Below are 17,973 nucleotides of genomic sequence, written 5' to 3'. Positions count from 1 at the left end.
TCCTACCTTTTGCTGTTGGTCAGAATGCAGAGATTAAAAACACTCAGTTGATGCAAACGGTGGGCTGATACAACACACAGATGGGGTGTAGATGTGCTTCACACAACAGAGAGCAGAACTGAAGGGGAACATGTCGCCTGGAGGCAAGACGCCTCTTTAATTGATAATGGCAAGGAAAATCAAATACCATATTTGCTTTTTCCTGGAGTATATTGAGACTGATCATAACTAACATCTGTTCATGTTAAGCAAATACTTGTCATGATTTAAACTTCTGTTTGCATACAACTCCGAGTAGTGCATCTTAAAGTCATACATATTCATATAGAATGAAGAATGCATAATGTCTGCATAAAAAGATAAGCTGTATGACTATATATGAAGACAACAACTACAATTCTCACAGCACTGTCATTGGTTAATTTTAAAATATTCAAGCATTATTTAAAAAACAGTAAGCTGAACTTAAAACTACACTACGAAAAATTGTATAACTGAAACAATGCTGACTGGATTTCCTCACTATTAATCAATTTTTTTTTTCTTTTTTTCTTTTTCTAACACTTCTGTTAATTAGTTGTTGTTTTAACCTCCAGTAACATGATCAGATTTCTTCTGCCTCTGGGCAATTGAGTTATGCTCTGATCTCGAGTTCTAAGGGAAATGTTCAATTTTGTTTTTTTCCACAGTTGAATAAACAGTACCATGTATACTATCTCTTGTGTTAGAATAGTGTTGTCTTCACATAAGACTCAAATAATGGTATTAGTCATTCATTTCCTTGTACACATACACCCTATTGCGTGTTGACAGGTTTATAAGGATGCAGTGGCAGCCGTGGGTGCTGGGAAGCTCCTAGACGACAGCCTTTGAATCCTTGCAGTCCTGAGCAATGGTGCCTGAGTTAGTCTGTTTATTGTCTGCTTTCTCTCCCAGATGCTTGACTTGTCTGAAAGATTAATACATTAACAAGAGTGGTAAGGTCCAGGGTTGCACATCTTTAAGACATGTTTATTAGGAGATGGCACATGAAATTCAAAGGTCACTGTGGAAGGTAACATTTTAAAGTGAAACAACAATATTTATGTTCAAATACTATGCTGATGAGATCATATGGAAAATTGTTTCTGATTAAATTAGTTTATAAATAGCTACGATATATTTACTGAAGACTCCCAATGCCACTTATAGTCTTCTTTCTCTTTTACTATCATTCCCTAACTTATGTAGTAATACAAGACCTTATGTAAGCATACTAACAGCAGGAAAAAAAAAAATCTGTACTGGATGGACAATCCAACTTTCCTAAATACTTGAAAATCTACTGTGAAACTTGTATCCATTGTCTGCTCCTTAAAGATAATATTCTGTGTAAGAGTTTTTAAGACCTGAAAGAATTTTTAACTTACTTCTAAATTCTCTAGGGTAAAATTCACCCTGCAGACATAGGGATTCACTGCAGATAACTATCCTCTTTACAGGCAATATCACGTGCTACAATACACTGGAGAAAAATCATGTTATGCTACTTAAAGATAATCCATACAATAAACAGAAAATCCTTTTCTTTGGGGTTTCCATAGGAAGATTGACTGTCTCATAGTTCATTAGTAAATATTATCAGTAATACTAAACCTGAAATCCTGCTTATCCTCTCAAATTGTCAAAAACTACGCAAATTCAAATGGAAAGTTTTTGCACAGGTCTAAAAGGGCAACTAAGCTCTTAATTAATATTTCTTATCTACAGTGCCACACAGGCATTAAAATGCAAAGGATTTAAATGGTACTTACTTTTCAAGTGATCCATTCTCAACTTTCATAGCCCCTTCCACTGGATCCAGTCCTTGTTCTGAAAACTGTTTCAAGGCACTTAATGCTGCCTAAATAAAAAATGAATTGTTAAAAACCCACTGACACAACTGTGTTAATACCAAATGGAGGAGGATGTATATTTTGGTATTTTGAAGCCATTTAGACTGCAGAGCTTATAAAGAGGGTACAGAACAACACCATGATAAACAACTGAGTTTGTGCACAGGTTTGGAGATATCTTCTTCTTTCTGGGTGTGGAAATGATTTCTGTATGTGCTAACAAAAGCTGCATTATCTACATCAATAACATGATATACTTTTAGGATATTTTCCTCTCTGGCTAGAAAAGACTCTCCACCTTCCCCCTGTGCTTTCTTAGATTTCACACTTCCTGGAACTTCCCATGGAGCTTGCAGATCTTGTCCTGCAGATGACTGCAGAAGGTGTGAGCAATAGGTAGAAGGGCAGCAGGGCACTGCCAGCACCCTAAAGCTGGAACCTGAACAAACGCAGACTGATGTCTTACACATTTGTGAACTGTGCTAAACAGGGTAAGCCAACATGAGACAACTACAAAGCATCAGAATAATGATCAAATTTTAGTTCACATTTTTCTGCATAATTGCATTTTTTGTTGACACAGTTCTCTCTCAGCTTCATGAGTCCTGCTTTAGCTCTGAGAGGCACATTGTTCTTCTTTCCCCTAGCTGCTTTGGCAACAGACAAATGATTTTTTGTAATTAATTTAGCCAAGGTTGATTATGAAACTCTCAGGCACCACATGCCTTGCTTAGAAAACACACCCAGAACAATAAAACAAATGAAGTCTCTACTGTCTCAAAGGTGAAAGGCAAGGCAGAACTTTCTATTTAATCACTCCCACCTAAGATGCATTTATCACACGGTAGGAAAAGAGGTGGCTTTCCACAGACACTGTCACCCAAGGTGACATTGCAAATACTGGAACTGACTGCAGGTTCTCTGGCACTGCTGCTGAAGTTGAAGCCAGCAACTGCTGTTGAGAGAATTGGAAGTTGCTGTCTTTGTCATTGCTGGGATAGAAAGAATCAATGTCTCTATCTTCATTTCCCGTTCCTTCTGGACAGCAAAGGCTCTGTCAGGAACAGAGGCTGCCATTGTAATGAAGTACTAGATTTGCTCTCAAACTAATTCTTTGCCTGGATTCTCTCAACAGCTCCTTCCCTTGAAAGGTATGTTTATACAACTTAAATATTATCAGACAATGTGTATTTTGGCAAGATGAATAACAGTGCAAAAATTGCCAGGCTGCCCTAAACTAAAAGTCCGTGTATCCCAGATTTGTCTATAGTAATGACTAGCTGCCAAAGCTTCAGAAGGCTGTACGCAGTACTCCCACCCATAACGTATGGAGAGGAATCTTTTTGTTTGTGAGGTTTCATGGTTTTTGTGCTAGCATGCAAATAAAAAGCTAAACATTTCTTAAACATCAGATTATCACTGTTGCTTTTTGTCCACTCTTCTTTTTCCATATGCTCTATGCCGCCTGTATCTGAAATCTGTCCAGCTCTCTACTAGTTCTTTCTTCCTATCCGTTCATATGATTCCCTTCATCTTAAATTATCTGCTGCCTACACCTTTTTATTACTTTTCCCTGCTATGGCTGCACTCCAGACCTTCACCTCAGACACAGCTTCACCTGTTAAAGGATCTAACAGTTTTATCATCCTTCAGTATCCTTCCTTTCCCCATTTATTCTAGTTTTCTTGACACTTGGTATATTTGCATTTTCTTATGAGACATTTCTTTCTCTGCCACCTGACAGAGCCTGCCATTTCAGAAGTGTATTTCCAGCTCCTATAGGCTCTGATCACTAGATCAGAAAAGATCACTTTTTCATTCTGGATTTTGATCACACAGTGAAATCACTAAGTTTGTTCCAGCCAAACCAATTTTTCCCAGAGGCGCAAAGGTTTTTCTTCTCTCCTCTCAACTTTTCTGTTTCTTCCAGGAACCCAACACCTTCCTACATCCTAATTTCTTCCACCTACTCCTCTTAGTGGGATTATTTCCAACACAATGCAAGCATTGCTCAGCAAGTGAGAGAGAGGCTAGAACTGGGCTCCTGTGCTTCTGTACACAGGGCTGTTTCTGTATTGTATTTCAGTTGAACATGGGCTATCAACTACCAGCCACGAACAATTGAAGGGGTGGCATGCAAGAATCTCCTTTCTTCTCATACCTATTTTTTATTGACATCAACAAAGCAACCAGATCTGATTTGTTCTTATGTATGGTAGCCCAGAGAACTTTACTAGGTAGTACTGTGAGAAGGAAGCTGAGACATCTGCTCCTCCTATAGCTTTATTGCTATCCCATCTGTTTTTTCAAATCTACCTTGTTTACTTTTTTTAATATCCATTCTTAGCTTCCTGGTCTGACGTGTGAACTGTAAACTTGTTGTGAAAGGATGGTTTGTTCAGGTTATTTGTTTGTACAGTGGCTTAGACTGAGAGGCCCTGATCATAGTAACAAGCAGTGCCAAGTAATGCTTCATTCAAAATTAGATCACAACGTAATCATGTGATATGCAGGACAGATTGATCTTGATAAGTGATCACTGAAACCCTCAAATCATTGAGATTGATTGGACCAACCCGATCTTCCGTTCTAGAATTGCTTTGAATAAGTACATATGTTACTCACTACTGTTCTACTCCCAGAACTGGCTATTGCAAGGCAGATCACACAAATTACAGAGCAACCTTAATAGTTGCTTTCCAGAAAAAAAAATAAAAATAAAAAAAAAAAAAAACCCAACAAAAACAAAAACTGCTTTGGAATGTCCTGGAGGAATATAAGCAACTGTCTCAAAGGGAAAGTCTTTTCCTCTTCTATCAAGAAGGGAAGGAGTATTGCAATACACAATAATGAAATCCTTTGCCTGTAAGCATGGATCATTACTATATGGGTGTCAATGATATAAATATAGAACAGTTCAAGGAAACATATAAAATGAAGGTAAGATTAAAGATGAGTAAAGACAGACATTCTTAATAAGAACACAACATCCAAATCCTAATTCTTGTAATTCGTTATGACCTCATTTCTCCATTTCATCCTTCTTCAAACCACGCCCTTTCCAAATCAAAATGTGATATAAAAGGTGAGGTACATCATATTACTAAAACCAAATTATAAAAGAGTCAAGCAGCAGGAAAGCAATCCTGTATTTGGTATTCCTGACCTTCCAGGCAGAAGTGTCAGGTGCTTGTGTGAACTGCTGAAGAGCCAGCCCCTGCACCAGTCCTCAGCAATGGCCTTCTCACCTTTGCTGCTCTGGAAGTTGACAATCTTTTCAAAATCTCAGGTTTCTCACTATTGAGTCCCTACTCCCTTTCTTCTGCCTTATTCCCTCGTCTTTCCCAAGCCAATCCAGTGCCCCTGGTCTTCCCTCATTAATGCCTCTTCAGAGTTTGGACTTCTTTAACAGCAGAGGAAAACACCTCTACTGCACTACAAATCTCCCCCTACCTAGGCCTCTTCTTTTTCCCACTCCTAAGTGCTCTCCCATTCAACATCTCCAGCTGCTCTCCTTCCCCAAGTCCTCCCAAACTCTTACAACTTACAGACGCTCTTTATCTTCCAGTTTCCTAATGTATTCCAGGTTTACATGAAATTTGATTTCTTTTGCATGGAAAAATGTCTTTCTCCCTGTAGGTTACCTGTGGAGGAAGCCTAACTACATGTATCCCGACTTCTGCAACAACTTTTGCATTTTGGGAAAGTTCCTTTCATTTAAAAATATCTACTAGTGTGAGGTGACTGAAGAGGAGCAGATGGAAGATAGAGTGAGATACTTTGGACCTCAATAGATATCCCTAATGCTTCTCCTTGCCCTGTAATACTCCTAGGCAGGCAGGAAGATTTTGGATTCAGGAAGGAAGCAGGTAGCTGAAGGCTGTGACCTGAATAATTAGCAGTGACACAGAACCCAAGTAAACTGCAGTGAAGAAGCGCTACAAGCAGACATTACGCAAATTTAATCTATGATTCAATTCTATTAGTCCCAATGGATTTACACGGCTTGGCTTAAATTTAACTTATGAATGGCAGATAATTTAGATTAAATGAAAAGGAAAGAAAAGAATGGAACATTTGACAGTGAATCTGGTGAACAATTTCCTCTTTTCAAGGCTCAACACTTCCTTCTATTGATATTTTTCTTACAATAGAGCATCTGCACAGATACAGAGAATTTTTTCTCTCCCCCAGAAGATTTTACAACTGTTTTGTGAGTGAAGCCCCATAGGTTACAGAACAGATGTCCTTACACATTTCTTGTATCACTTGTTTTCTATGTAGCTACAACAGTGCCAAAAATACGATGCCAACAGGATGCACCGCGCTGCTAGCTGTTTGTGTTGGCTGCCATTTCCATTATTACTGTGTGTGTGTATCAGGACAGGGATGGATGTTTCCAGTCATTTTTTAACTTTCCTCAAGTCAATTGGCAATTAGTAAATAGCATTCAAACTTGCAAATATTCTTCCTGTTTCTCACTCTGGGGATTAAGCATCTTGTAATGACAATCTAGTAACATTAGATCATACTTTTAGCAAGAATTGCAGACAGGCACTACACTAGCCCATGTGCGTTTAAGCCCACATCCTCATGACAAGTTTTTCCCATTTGTTTTACCTTATATGTACTTCGTGCTTTTCCCCTTAAATCCATGTTGCATTTCAGATTAGTCTATGAAACTGAAAATTTTCATTTTGTCGTTTTTCTGAATGAATGAAGGGTCCACGGTAGGCAATAAGGGATAGAAGGAATAGGGGAGGTAGGAGGGATGGAGATGTTGCCCTCTACATCACGGAAGGAATAAAGTGTGAAGAGCTGTCCCTGAAGAATGGCTATGAGCAAGTGGAAAGCCTATGAGTGAGAGTTAGAGACAGTGGCAACAAAGGGAGACTTGTGTTTGGGATCTACTATAGCCCACCTGTTCTAGTGGAGCCTGTTGATGAAGTCTTCTTCCTCCAGTTACAGAAAGCATCATGTTCACAGGCTTCTGTTCTGCTGGGGGACTTCAACCACCCTGATATCTGCTGGAAAAGTAGCATGGCGAGTTGTAGGCTATCTAGGAGGCTCCAGGAATGCATTGAGGATAACTTCCTGAGAGAGGTAATAGACATCTCCACAAGAGAGGATGCAATGCTGGATGTGTTGCTCACCAATACAAGTGTACTGATTAGTGACACCAGGATTGGAGGCTGCCTGGGCTGTAGGGACCATGCAGTGCCGGAGTTCATAATCTTGAGAGATACTGAACAGGCAAAGTGTAAAATCAGGAAGCTTAATTTCAGGAAAGTCAAATTCCAGCTATTTGGGGAATTAGTCAAGAAAACTGCTTGGGAATCTGTCCTCAAGGACAAAGGGGCAGAGCAGTACTGGCACATCTCTAAGGAAATTTCCTTGGGGCACAAGAGTTCTCCATTCCCAGGTGGAGGAAGTCAGGAAAGGAAGGTAGGAAACTGGCATGGCTGAACAGAGCCCACCGGTCAAACTTGGAGAGCAAGAAGAAAATGCACAGACAGTGGAAGCAGGGACAGGTAACCTGGGAGGAGTACAGAGATTCTGCTAGGCTATGTAGAGTTAGGATCAGGAAGACCAAGGCCCAAGTGGAACTGGACTTGGCAAAGGGTGCAAAGCAGGATAAGAAAGGCTTTTATGGGTACATCAATTGGAAAAGGAAAGTCCCCTCTAGTGAGCAATACAGACAGGTAAGTAACAACGGACTGAGGCTGAGGTACTCAACAGCTTTTTGCCTCAGTCTTCACTAGTAACTATTCTATACACAGCCCTCAAGTGGATGGTTCAAAAGGAGGGAACCGAAGGAGAAATTACCCTCCCACTGTAAGTGAAGATCATGTTTGCAACTACCTGAGAAACCTGCATGCCCATAAGTCTATAGGTCCTTATGAGATGCATCTCAGAGTACTGAGGGAATTGGCTGATGTAGTCACCACGCAACTCTTGATATTTGAAAAGTTATGGTGATTAGGTGAAGTCCCTGGTGTCCGGAAAAAAGGTAATATAGCACTCACTTTTAAGAAGGGTAGAAAGAGTGACCCAGTGAACTACCAACCTGTCAGTCCCACTTCTTGGCTGGTTGAAGATCATGGAGTAGATACTTCTGGAGGCCTATGCTAAGGCACAAGAAAGAGAAGGAGGTGATATGGGATAATCAGTATGGCTTCACCAAGGGCAGGTCCTGCTTAATCAACCTTTTTGCTTTTATGATGGTGTAACTGTATCAGTGGACAAGGGAAAAGCCACTGATGTCATCTATCTGGACTTCAGTAAGTCCTTTGACACGGTCCCCCAAAACGTCCTTCTCTCCGAATTTGAAAGATATCAGTTTGATGGTTGAACTACATGATGGATGAGGAACTGGTTACTAGATTATATACAGAGTGGTGGTCAATGGCTCGATGTCCAGATGAAAATTGGTGACAAGTGGTGTCCCTCAGGAGTAGGTACATGGACCAGTGCTCTCTAACATCTTTGTTGATAACACGTACAGTGTGACTCAGTACACTCTCAGCAAGTGTGTGGATGACACCAAGCTGTGTGATGCATTTGACATGTCCAAGGGACAGGATGCCATCCAGAGAGATCTAGACAGGCTTGAGCAGTGGGCCCAGGTGAACCTCATGAGGCTCGACATATTCAAGTGCAAAGCCTTGCTCCCAGGTTGTGGCAACCCCTGCTATCAGTACAAGCTGTTACTTGTACAGAAGTTGGTACAGAACATAGCTCCGCCAAGAAGAACTTGGTGGTACTGGTGTATGGCAAGCTGGACATGAGCCAGCAAAGTACCCTTGCAACCAAGAAAGCTAACTGTATCCTGGACTGCATCCAAAGAAGCGTGATAAGTAGGATGAGGGAGGTGATCCTGCCTTTCCACCCTGCACTGGTGAGACCTTACCTGGAGCACTGTGTTCTGGTGTGGAGTCCTCAGTGCTGGAGAGATGTGGGCCTGTTAAGAGTGCATCCAGAGGAGGGTCACAAAAATGATCCAAGGCATGGAACACCTCTCCTACAAGAACAGGTTGGAAGAACTGGGGCTGTTCAGTCTGGAGAAGTGAAGGCTTTGAGGAAACCTGATAGTGGCCTTTTGATACCTAAGGAGGTGCTATAAGAAGGAAGGGCACAGCCTCTTTAGCAGGGTCTGCTGTAACAGGACAAGGGGAAATAGTTTCAAACTAAAGGAGGGGAGATTTAGATTGTATAGAAGGAAGAAGTTTTTTACAATAAGGGTGGTGAGGCACTGGAACAACTTGGCCAGAGAGATGGTGGATAACTGGAGACAGTCGAGGTCAGGGTGGACCAGGCTTTGAGCAGCCTCGTTTAGCTGTCCCTGTTCATTGAAGGGGAGTTGGACTAGATGACCCTTAAGAGTCCCTTCCAACTCAAACGATTCTATGGTTCTATGATTCTGCGACAAGATTTTACTATCTTAATAGATGGGTCTGAGAACAAGGTTAAATCTGCAAATGACTCGTGATCTTAAACCACATGTACGTACATGAACACATATGAGTGTACGCTTCAGAAAATGCTTGCATGCCAGGTGAAAAGAACAGAAACACCGAACTCTAGTCCTTGATTACCCTCGCAAACCAAAAGCCTAGAAAATAGCAGAGTTGATGCAATGAATCAATCTGCTTGCAAGTGTATTTACAAACACTCAGTGTTCATCTGCTTTCTAAGCTAAAAGAAATGGTGCTCCACAAAGCAGGAAGGTTCTCCTCCGCTCTGTGACAGCTGAGGCCTCAGAAGGCAATATCATTCTGTGCAACAACTCTGCAGAAATCCTGTCTGCATCAGTAATGGCATGCATTTTGTGACTTTTTAATGTGCAGCTTTAAATTTAACATTTAACGGCTATTGAAAAAAAAACAAAAACCCAACTTCACAGCTGTTGAGGTGAGTTTGAGGACTTAGTATTCCAAAGTTAGGCAACTATTAAACTCTGTATGTATTTAAAAATATTGTTCTTGCTGACTATTTTTGCTTCCTCTTGATGAAGATATTTCTGACCAAGCCTCCACCTTTAACTTGTCCACATCCAAAACTGCACACACAGATGCATAAAGGGAAGAAATATCTGTATGTGTAGACTTACACACATGTGCATGAGGTAGCTAAGATTTGATTTCTTAACATCTTCATTTAATCCCCCTGGATTCACCAGGTTGGCAACATATAAGCTAAAATGAAATGAGGAGACGGTTACTGAAACAAATCCCTTTTCCCAACAGCTTCTGTTCTAAATGATTTCACTACACTGGAAGTGATAATTTCTGCTAGGAGTTCTCACTGCTTTCCTCACAATGTACTGTTCTCCCCAGTTGATTAGATTTCATGTGAACCAATGTTAACATCTGTTCAAAAATTAAATTCAGAAAGGCTTTTCACACAGCACAATGTAAACCTTAATTAAATGACTTTAAGCCCTTTCCTCGCACCGTTTTTGATATGCATGAAAAACGCAGAGTTATAATCTGATTAGCTCACGTAATTTACATGGAAGCAGCATTTTTCCAAACTGATTAATGTCTTCACAAATGAACAGTCACCTGATAGGCACTACAATTAAGGATACTGATTGCGCCTGTCAAGAGAAGAAGGCTGGAGGATAGAAGGAATCCAGTATGTTTGAACTAAGAAGGAAGCTGCACAGACGTAGCTTAGAACAAGTCCCATGCAGTACTTAATGCTATCCCAAGGCAACTCAGGCATTCACCAGTTAAAATGACATATAATCAACGTAAAGTCTGACCTTGCCAGCTTTCTGGGGGTAATCATAAAGTAAGGATTAACTGTTCTTGAACAAACTTTCCTACAGATTACACAGAGCTTCTATCAACAACAGCAATCATGTCACCTTCATCCACCTAGTTTTATTGGACACACATACTCATGGTTTGAAACCCTCCGCGCCTCTCAATACTACAAGAAGTGGATGGAGTGAAAAACACTATTGAACATGACGTTTCATTTCTGCAGATCTTCAACAATCTACTTCAGTACAGGGACTAGCTGAGTTAACAGTCAAGAGTCACTTAGGAGCTGCTATATTCTAGCATGTGAATCACACTAGATAACCCATTACCATAGTTGGGACCATGAAATAATTTCAGAAGTAATGACTGGCAAAGCATTTAAGCCTACGAAACAGCAGCATGATTATCTGAAGCAAGACAGTTCTATTGCTTTAATGGTAATCCAAGAGTTTCTGGCCACAAGGAGAAAAAAAACACATGAAAAGCACTTAATTATTAAAATAATGAAAAGTTATGGTTTCTTTGTTTGTTTGTCTGTTTGTTTTGTTTTTAATGAAGAGTACCTGATCAAACAATATGGAATAAGAAACTTAATATTAGAATCAGGGGCAGAAATGCTGGTCTGTTTGCCAACTTTCAATTCATTTTTACTTTCAGGTGAGAGTAAGATATGAAGGGACAGCTTCAGGTAAGAAACTCAGAGAGGAAGTGTTCTTAAATCTGCACCTTCTCAGACTTCTTTCTCTTCACATGTACTCTACTGTGAGGAACAGTAATTTCAAGTGATAACAAAATGCTAACTTTGCATTACAATTGATGCTGGAAATCAGTAAATTAGTAATTCATTCTGAATAGCTCAGAATAGCTTTCAGGTTCGGTGCTAGTATCTACTGAGGTGTGTCTACACCCTCTAATAGCGAAGAAGTGAGGTGTGAAAGTTTAGCCCAAGTATCAACAGTTAAATCCTAATCAAGCTCCCTTTGTCAGGTCATTTCACTGCCTTTTCAGTCTTTACTGGATCTGAACTAAAAGCTTATAAATTCTTTAGAAGCATATTTATCTTTAAATTTCTCATTTTTCTTTAAATTTTTACAAAAGAAAGAATAAAGATGGAAAGAATAACGCATCATCACATCTTACTAATCGGCATAGTGAAAATGATTTAAAATTAAATTTCCAAGCATTTACTCTATATGCAAGAGAATTCCACCGGACAGCAATTAAAATTCAAAGTAATCTTGCTTACAATTTTGTATCCTCAGCCAGAAACTACTTAAGTACTAACTTTCAGAAGGAGGTACACACCAAAGTAACAGAGGTTCATTCAGTAATTACAGATGAGGGCATTTAGATGCTAGTGATTGGATGGACAGGTAGAGGTATATCATACAATCTAGGCAACACTCAAAAATGGTTGAGAAGCCACAGACAAAAATTGTAAGAGATTTTAAGAAGTATGACTTTAAACCTAAAACTGAAAACAGCAGAATGTATGTCCTCAGGCAAAATGCTGCACCAGCAGGGAAGAAAGGCTATGAATCACTGTCTCTTTCACCACTGAAGGCTGGAAAATATCCTTGTCAGCTGCGTTCTCAGAAAAAAATTGGTTTATTTAATTATTTATTTCTAGGCATTTCTACACATCCCTGTGTAGATTTGCAAGTCCAGTGTCATTAACCCTATGAGTACTGCAGGAGAAAGTGATTTAGAATAAGTGGACCAGGCTTCTTGGCTGCGTAAGATTTCATGGTGACTTCTAAAACACAGCACAACAGACCATCCCCTTCATCAGCCTGATGGTCACAGTTCTGTACTGCTTCATATCACTTCCCCACTCCTTAAATGAGGTAAAGACCCTGTCATTCTCCACCGGGAAATGGGCCCTGATGCATATTGTTAATAATGTACATGTTGCCAGAACTTGTTCCAGTAAAACGAATGAGCTCTAAACTGTGTTGCATTTAAACAAGATATAAGCATTTATTCCATTATTTAAGCATTTTTCTTAGGCAAGTGCTGATTTAAACTCACTGAATATTAAGAGATTTTTGTGAACTCTCAAATCCAATTCATATAAAAATTAATATACAACAAAATAATACAGAAATTGATATACAAAAATTAGTATACAACGAAGTTGTAAAGATTATGTGTTACTCTGCTTACTTCAGCATGGTTATTCTTCCATGCAAAGTAAACTCTACCTGTGAAACACAATCATTAATGTTTAAATGCTTTTCATCTCTATTTGCAAGTACGTTCTTCATAAGACAAAATGGCACCCAAGGACGAGAGCTAGTTTTATTACTCTTGTTTTTCTAGATAAGGAAACTGAAATAAAGGGAGAGTGCACAAGCACAAACATGGCTGGCCAAGATTAGGCACTTTTGTTAGTTTACATGCATTTTATCACAGCCCAAGAGGGATGGGGAGATTCTGAGAAAAAGTATGCAACGATGGAAAATAAAACCACATGACTGTAATTCAAGTACCTCATTCCTTCCACTACCACACAGCAAGGTAATATTTCCATTAATATTAAATACTTTTCACAACATAGCAGATTAAAAGACTCACTTCAAAGAGAAACAGGTGAGAGCCTCTAACAAACTTGTTTTTTTCATTGAAATGGGTTTTTGTTGAAATGTTTTAAAGAATATCTTTTTATTCCAATTTTTACAAAAGAATTCTTTATTTTTGTTCATTAACATTTGACACATTACTATTTTTAAAGTCTGTACACTTTAATTTAGATAAGGGATTGATTTCCTTAATATCAAATTCCTTGGTTTTAGCTGTTTTAAAATGAAAGAGTGTTTGTTCAAGTCCATTAACGTAGATTATAAGTGTGTGTCAGTCTAAATATGACAAGAAACTTGACTTTGAAGACAAAAGCAATAGATTACACTTAATACAGAGGGCTGCCCACTGGCGCAGTCAAGCAGCGCATTAGAGCTTGAACAATGGAGTGTTTAGGGATCTGGATTCTTGCGTTACAACATCTCCAGCAAAGTCCGCACACTAAATTGCGTAGTATCTCTGTTTTTTGTGTAACTCTACTCTTGCAATCTACACATAGCTATTCAGAGAAGGATGCTTCCACCCTGAAAGCAGTAAGGACCAATCCCTCTCTTCATTCTCCAAGTCTCATTTTACAAGTGTGCGTGTATGTCCAACAAAGTACCAAATCTAGATTGACAGCTAGAAGTGTTATATTTAGCACATATGGCATGTAATTAGAAATCTGAGTGTTTCCAAAAGGCAGAAGTTTTTCATTCTGATCTCAGTGTATTTTTATACTGCATTAACCAGTATTTTTCTCCTAATTGAAGTTGATTTAAGTGAGATCAGAGTCAGGCCCAAGAGCTACACACCGAAATTCTCATCTGAAGCAGTTTGTAATGTAATTTTGTCCTTGCTAACTGTTGATGGCTTATCCTCATCCCGTTTTAACCTACAACCATCAGCTCCTTTAATGGAAGTGCCTATAAAGATCTTCTCTAAAATATGCTTTTCCAGCACACTTAATGTCTTTTAATGTCTTTCCAATTAAATCCAGATGTGAAAAGCTTAAGGAACAGTTCTCAGGACTGAAAAAGATGACATAAATCTTGCAGCTGACAGAGATCCCACTGAGCTCAGTTGGGGAAACTCACAGAGGACTTCTTGTGGGCCAGAAAAGCTGCTGGGTATAAAGACAGATGTGTATACTCCTATTAAAAAAATTTAAATAAAAACTGACTCCTACAATGAGGTATCCACAATTATCAGGGACATTACTAACTCAATCCCTCAATGTGCTGAGCACATCCTGTGTGGCACAGATTTCCCTCATCTTTTCAGGAAGTTTATCAGAGTTGAAGGGGGTCACATCTGTTAAGGAAGGAGCACCTCACCTTTTAGGATTGCAGCTCTTAAACCAGTGGAGGGGCTGATTCTGGAAAAGCTGTCTGTCTTCATCTCACACTATATCAACAGGGAGATAACGTGCTCAGCAAAGCAGGACCCTGAATTTCTGTCTCCTTTACCTCCTCCACAACCAGGTTAGCAGATTAAGCTGTGACTTCAGTACAGAGGAGATGCTAAATGTGCTATTAATTATAAATTCTTACTAATCTGATGGGAAACTGGGCATTCCTAGTGACTAACTACCACCGCTGGGCAAGTGCTGTTTGTGCAGCTGTCAATTTGGGGTTTATTTTGCTGTAAGCACTTGCACACTCTCAGGTTTTTGTTTTTGTTTTTTTAATTTTTTATTTTCACAACAGTAGATCATCTTGTTTTGCCCCTCCCCAGCTGTTTGTAAATGTGGGCTCAGCTCAAGCCATGTCTTTTGGATACACAGGAAATATCCTCCTCCCCCCAGACTGTGTTACAGAAAGTTTCTAGAAACCTGTCCAATGCTAACAGCTTTGAAGCTTTTCCACTCTCATGCTACTGACTTGTTTTTGAAAGTGGTAAAACATCCAGACAGATCAATGATTTTTAAAGAGCTGTATGTCCATGAGAAACAAGAAAGAAAAAAAAAGAAAAATGCTTCAGGAGAGCAGAAGGACCCATTTCTAAATGAAGATAAAGTTTGAGCCCATGTTTATCAGTGACAGGAACTTCAGTCGAGATACTTTGGATACTATTAGTTTCATTTTTCTATTCCCATTACAGTATTTTAGCACTGTTGTCATGAGTCAGTGTATGGAACCATGAAACTAGGTAACAATCCATGGACAATCTTACTTACTCGGATATAACAATGAATGATTGAACATGAGATGTAGACAATAGTGCAGACCTAACTGAAAGTGGAAGGCTCCTAGACACCCTGACAGAGCACTTGAAGATAAAATTCTTCCAGATCTCCACTTGCTTATTTTCCACAATGGCCAGCACTTTTAGACCATCACTCCTGCAGGGCTGAAGGCTGGATCTGACTCCCACCAAAATCAGCGTTTCATGACCATCACTCAGGAGACACGAGGAATGCCCTTCCCTTGGAATGAACTGCTGTCTCCATGAGGATCCCAGTCTTGGCTAGCTTAGGGAATGAGCTCAAACCTCCTGTGCTTTGCTGCCAGGGACCACCAGGACAGCTCTGATTTATAGTTTTTTCTTTGCAGTTTTATGATACAAGAATGTTCACTTGTAATTACAATAGCATTTTGTTGGCTCTCTGCCTTCACTTGGGTATGCACAACACCATATCCTTCATTCCAGCCCTTTTATGTCAAGACCCAAAATCTGAGAAGAAAATTACACTAGAAGTATTATGAAGATGCTGCAGATCTTGCTGTCCCTCAAAGAGGTGACTCACGTATTTGTTGGTGGGGATGTGTGGCCAGCTGGATGGGACCTGGACTAGAAGTCAGGAGGAGAGACAGTCAAAATTCTTTTTCAGAAGGACACTGAATGAAGAAACAAAAATTTTAAGAGAACACCTCAGTTTTGAGGAAAGTCTTTCTAAGTCTTGAACAAATGGCGGTCAGAAAATCACAGGGAAGTGCCACACATGACCACTGGGCTGTTGAGTATGTGTGGGGTGACACATTCATACTTGTTCGCTCTTCTGTGTGAAAAATTTCAAGAGATTTCTAATTAATTTCAAAGTGAGTGAAAATACTTGAAATCTTGATGTGTTACGTGGGATAAAAAATCTGTTTCATTCAAAAGAGTGACTGTCATTAATCTGCTATGTGACATTAGGGAACAAATTTAGCTGAATATTTTTCAGGCGTATACTTAGCTCTCAACTTTGAGATCAAGTAGCACATTTTGATAATCTTTTTGCGTAAATTTGATTTTGCCAGTTTCAGCAGAGGCATGCACTTCTTTAAAGGAAATTCCAGGTATTTTAGATACCATTTAACAGTTAACTGTCAAACATTTTCCAAGTCTTTTGAACAAAGAATACTTCTGTGCAACTTTAATTTATAGTGCCATATATGTCCCATTTAAAGTGGCTGTGATTAAGAAGAAACACTGAGCTTAGATTTTTCTACTAAATGAGAAAAGTTTAAAGCCAATAAACTGCATCTAGGGTTTTAGCTGGGAGATGAAATAAAGGGCACGTTTGTTCCTGGTCACTGAGTTTTTAACCTGGGTCTGTTGCTCCTGCTGTTAAGCTCCTATACATTCCTCACTAGCACACAGCGTCCAGCAATCCCAGCTCTCAGAGTCAGGAATTAGAGGTGAACTGCAAAATAAAACAGCTTTTTAGGGAAGAGTGCCATACACACTAATATAAGAACGAAGCTGCAAAGCTTATTTTTTTAAAAGAGGACTTCTTCCACATGCATTTTACAGTTTTAGATTACAAGTATAAATTCCAATTTACCAATTGGATCTGAGGATTCTGACAGTATCTGGAGGACATGGAGGGCACTGCTGAATCTGCTGAATAGAATGCCAGCTGTATTTCACCTAGCCCTTCAGTGCAGCGGAGGAGAGGCTGAGCATTATGCTTGGACTCAGCTTTCTAAAGGTGTGTGAATATCTTTCAAGTGGCCCAAAGTTTGTATTTACTGTACAGCAAGGACGGAAAATGCCTTGGTTTTCTAGCAACAAAAGAAAACTATGCTATTTTTGTACACCCATTCCCTTTCCATGCTTGAATACGCTTTGTTTCTTCAAATAAAATACTTCAGCCTATCTTTTTACAGTACAGAAGCAGTATCATAACTAACTTCATTGTTCCTCCTTTTGCCTTTCTTGTTCTACCTTTCAGGGACATTTGATTATTGCTTAAAGGAGAAATAGAAAATGGAGAAAGCCTAGTCTGCCTTCAACTATTCATCACTTCAATGATCAAGTTAAATGACAGCATTGTAAAAAACTCTAGTAAAACTGATTATTTGCTTGTTTTTGGCTAGCCCAACCCTGCTATTGTACCACGAAATTCAACCATTTCTTTAGCAAAGGCAGGTTGAAAGATTAGTCCTTACTTAAAATCAGTATCTGCTACTTTCCTATCCACATTGTGAAGTGGAAGATGTAATTTTCACAGTATTATTCCAAATTTTCTATTATTTCCTACACCTCTCCTTTTTAATAGATAGTCTAAATCTACCCTCAGATTCAGCATTTATTTACATTTTATGTTAATTTATCTGTACCTGAATGTGCTCTACAGTCAGTGATTCCCAGTGTTGGCTGCTACTGAAACAGGTAGGAAGATAAAAGGACTACTAACATTGTGGAACCAGACGCTTCCAGATATCACAGAATCACAGAATGGCCAGCGCTGGAAGAGACCTCAAGGTCATGAATCTCCAAACCCCCCACCTTAGGCAGGGCCACCAATCTCCACATTTAATACTAGACCAGGTTGTCTCCAT

General features: G+C 39.4%; 1 protein-coding gene across 3 annotated transcripts in view; it reads right to left on the bottom strand.

The window, feature by feature from the left end:
* Positions 1–855: 855 nt before the first annotated feature.
* The window catches only part of STAU2 (staufen double-stranded RNA binding protein 2), a gene marked incomplete at both ends in the record, with an annotated part of 144,673 nt that continues 127,555 nt past the window's right edge, over positions 856–17,973 (bottom strand). For all 3 annotated transcript variants that reach the window (XM_079533813.1, XM_079533814.1, XM_079533815.1), the window contains 2 exons: positions 856–949; positions 1,794–1,882. In XM_079533813.1, coding sequence (XP_079389939.1) covers positions 856–949; positions 1,794–1,882 — 183 coding nt within the window. The remainder of the gene's footprint in view (positions 950–1,793; positions 1,883–17,973) is intronic.

Source organism: Tetrao urogallus (assembly GCF_951394365.1).
Source record: "Tetrao urogallus genome assembly, chromosome: 3".
Classification (NCBI taxonomy): Eukaryota; Metazoa; Chordata; class Aves; order Galliformes; family Phasianidae; genus Tetrao; species Tetrao urogallus.
The sequence above is the reverse complement of the archived record's forward strand: the minus strand, read 5'-3'. Positions and strand labels throughout refer to the sequence as shown.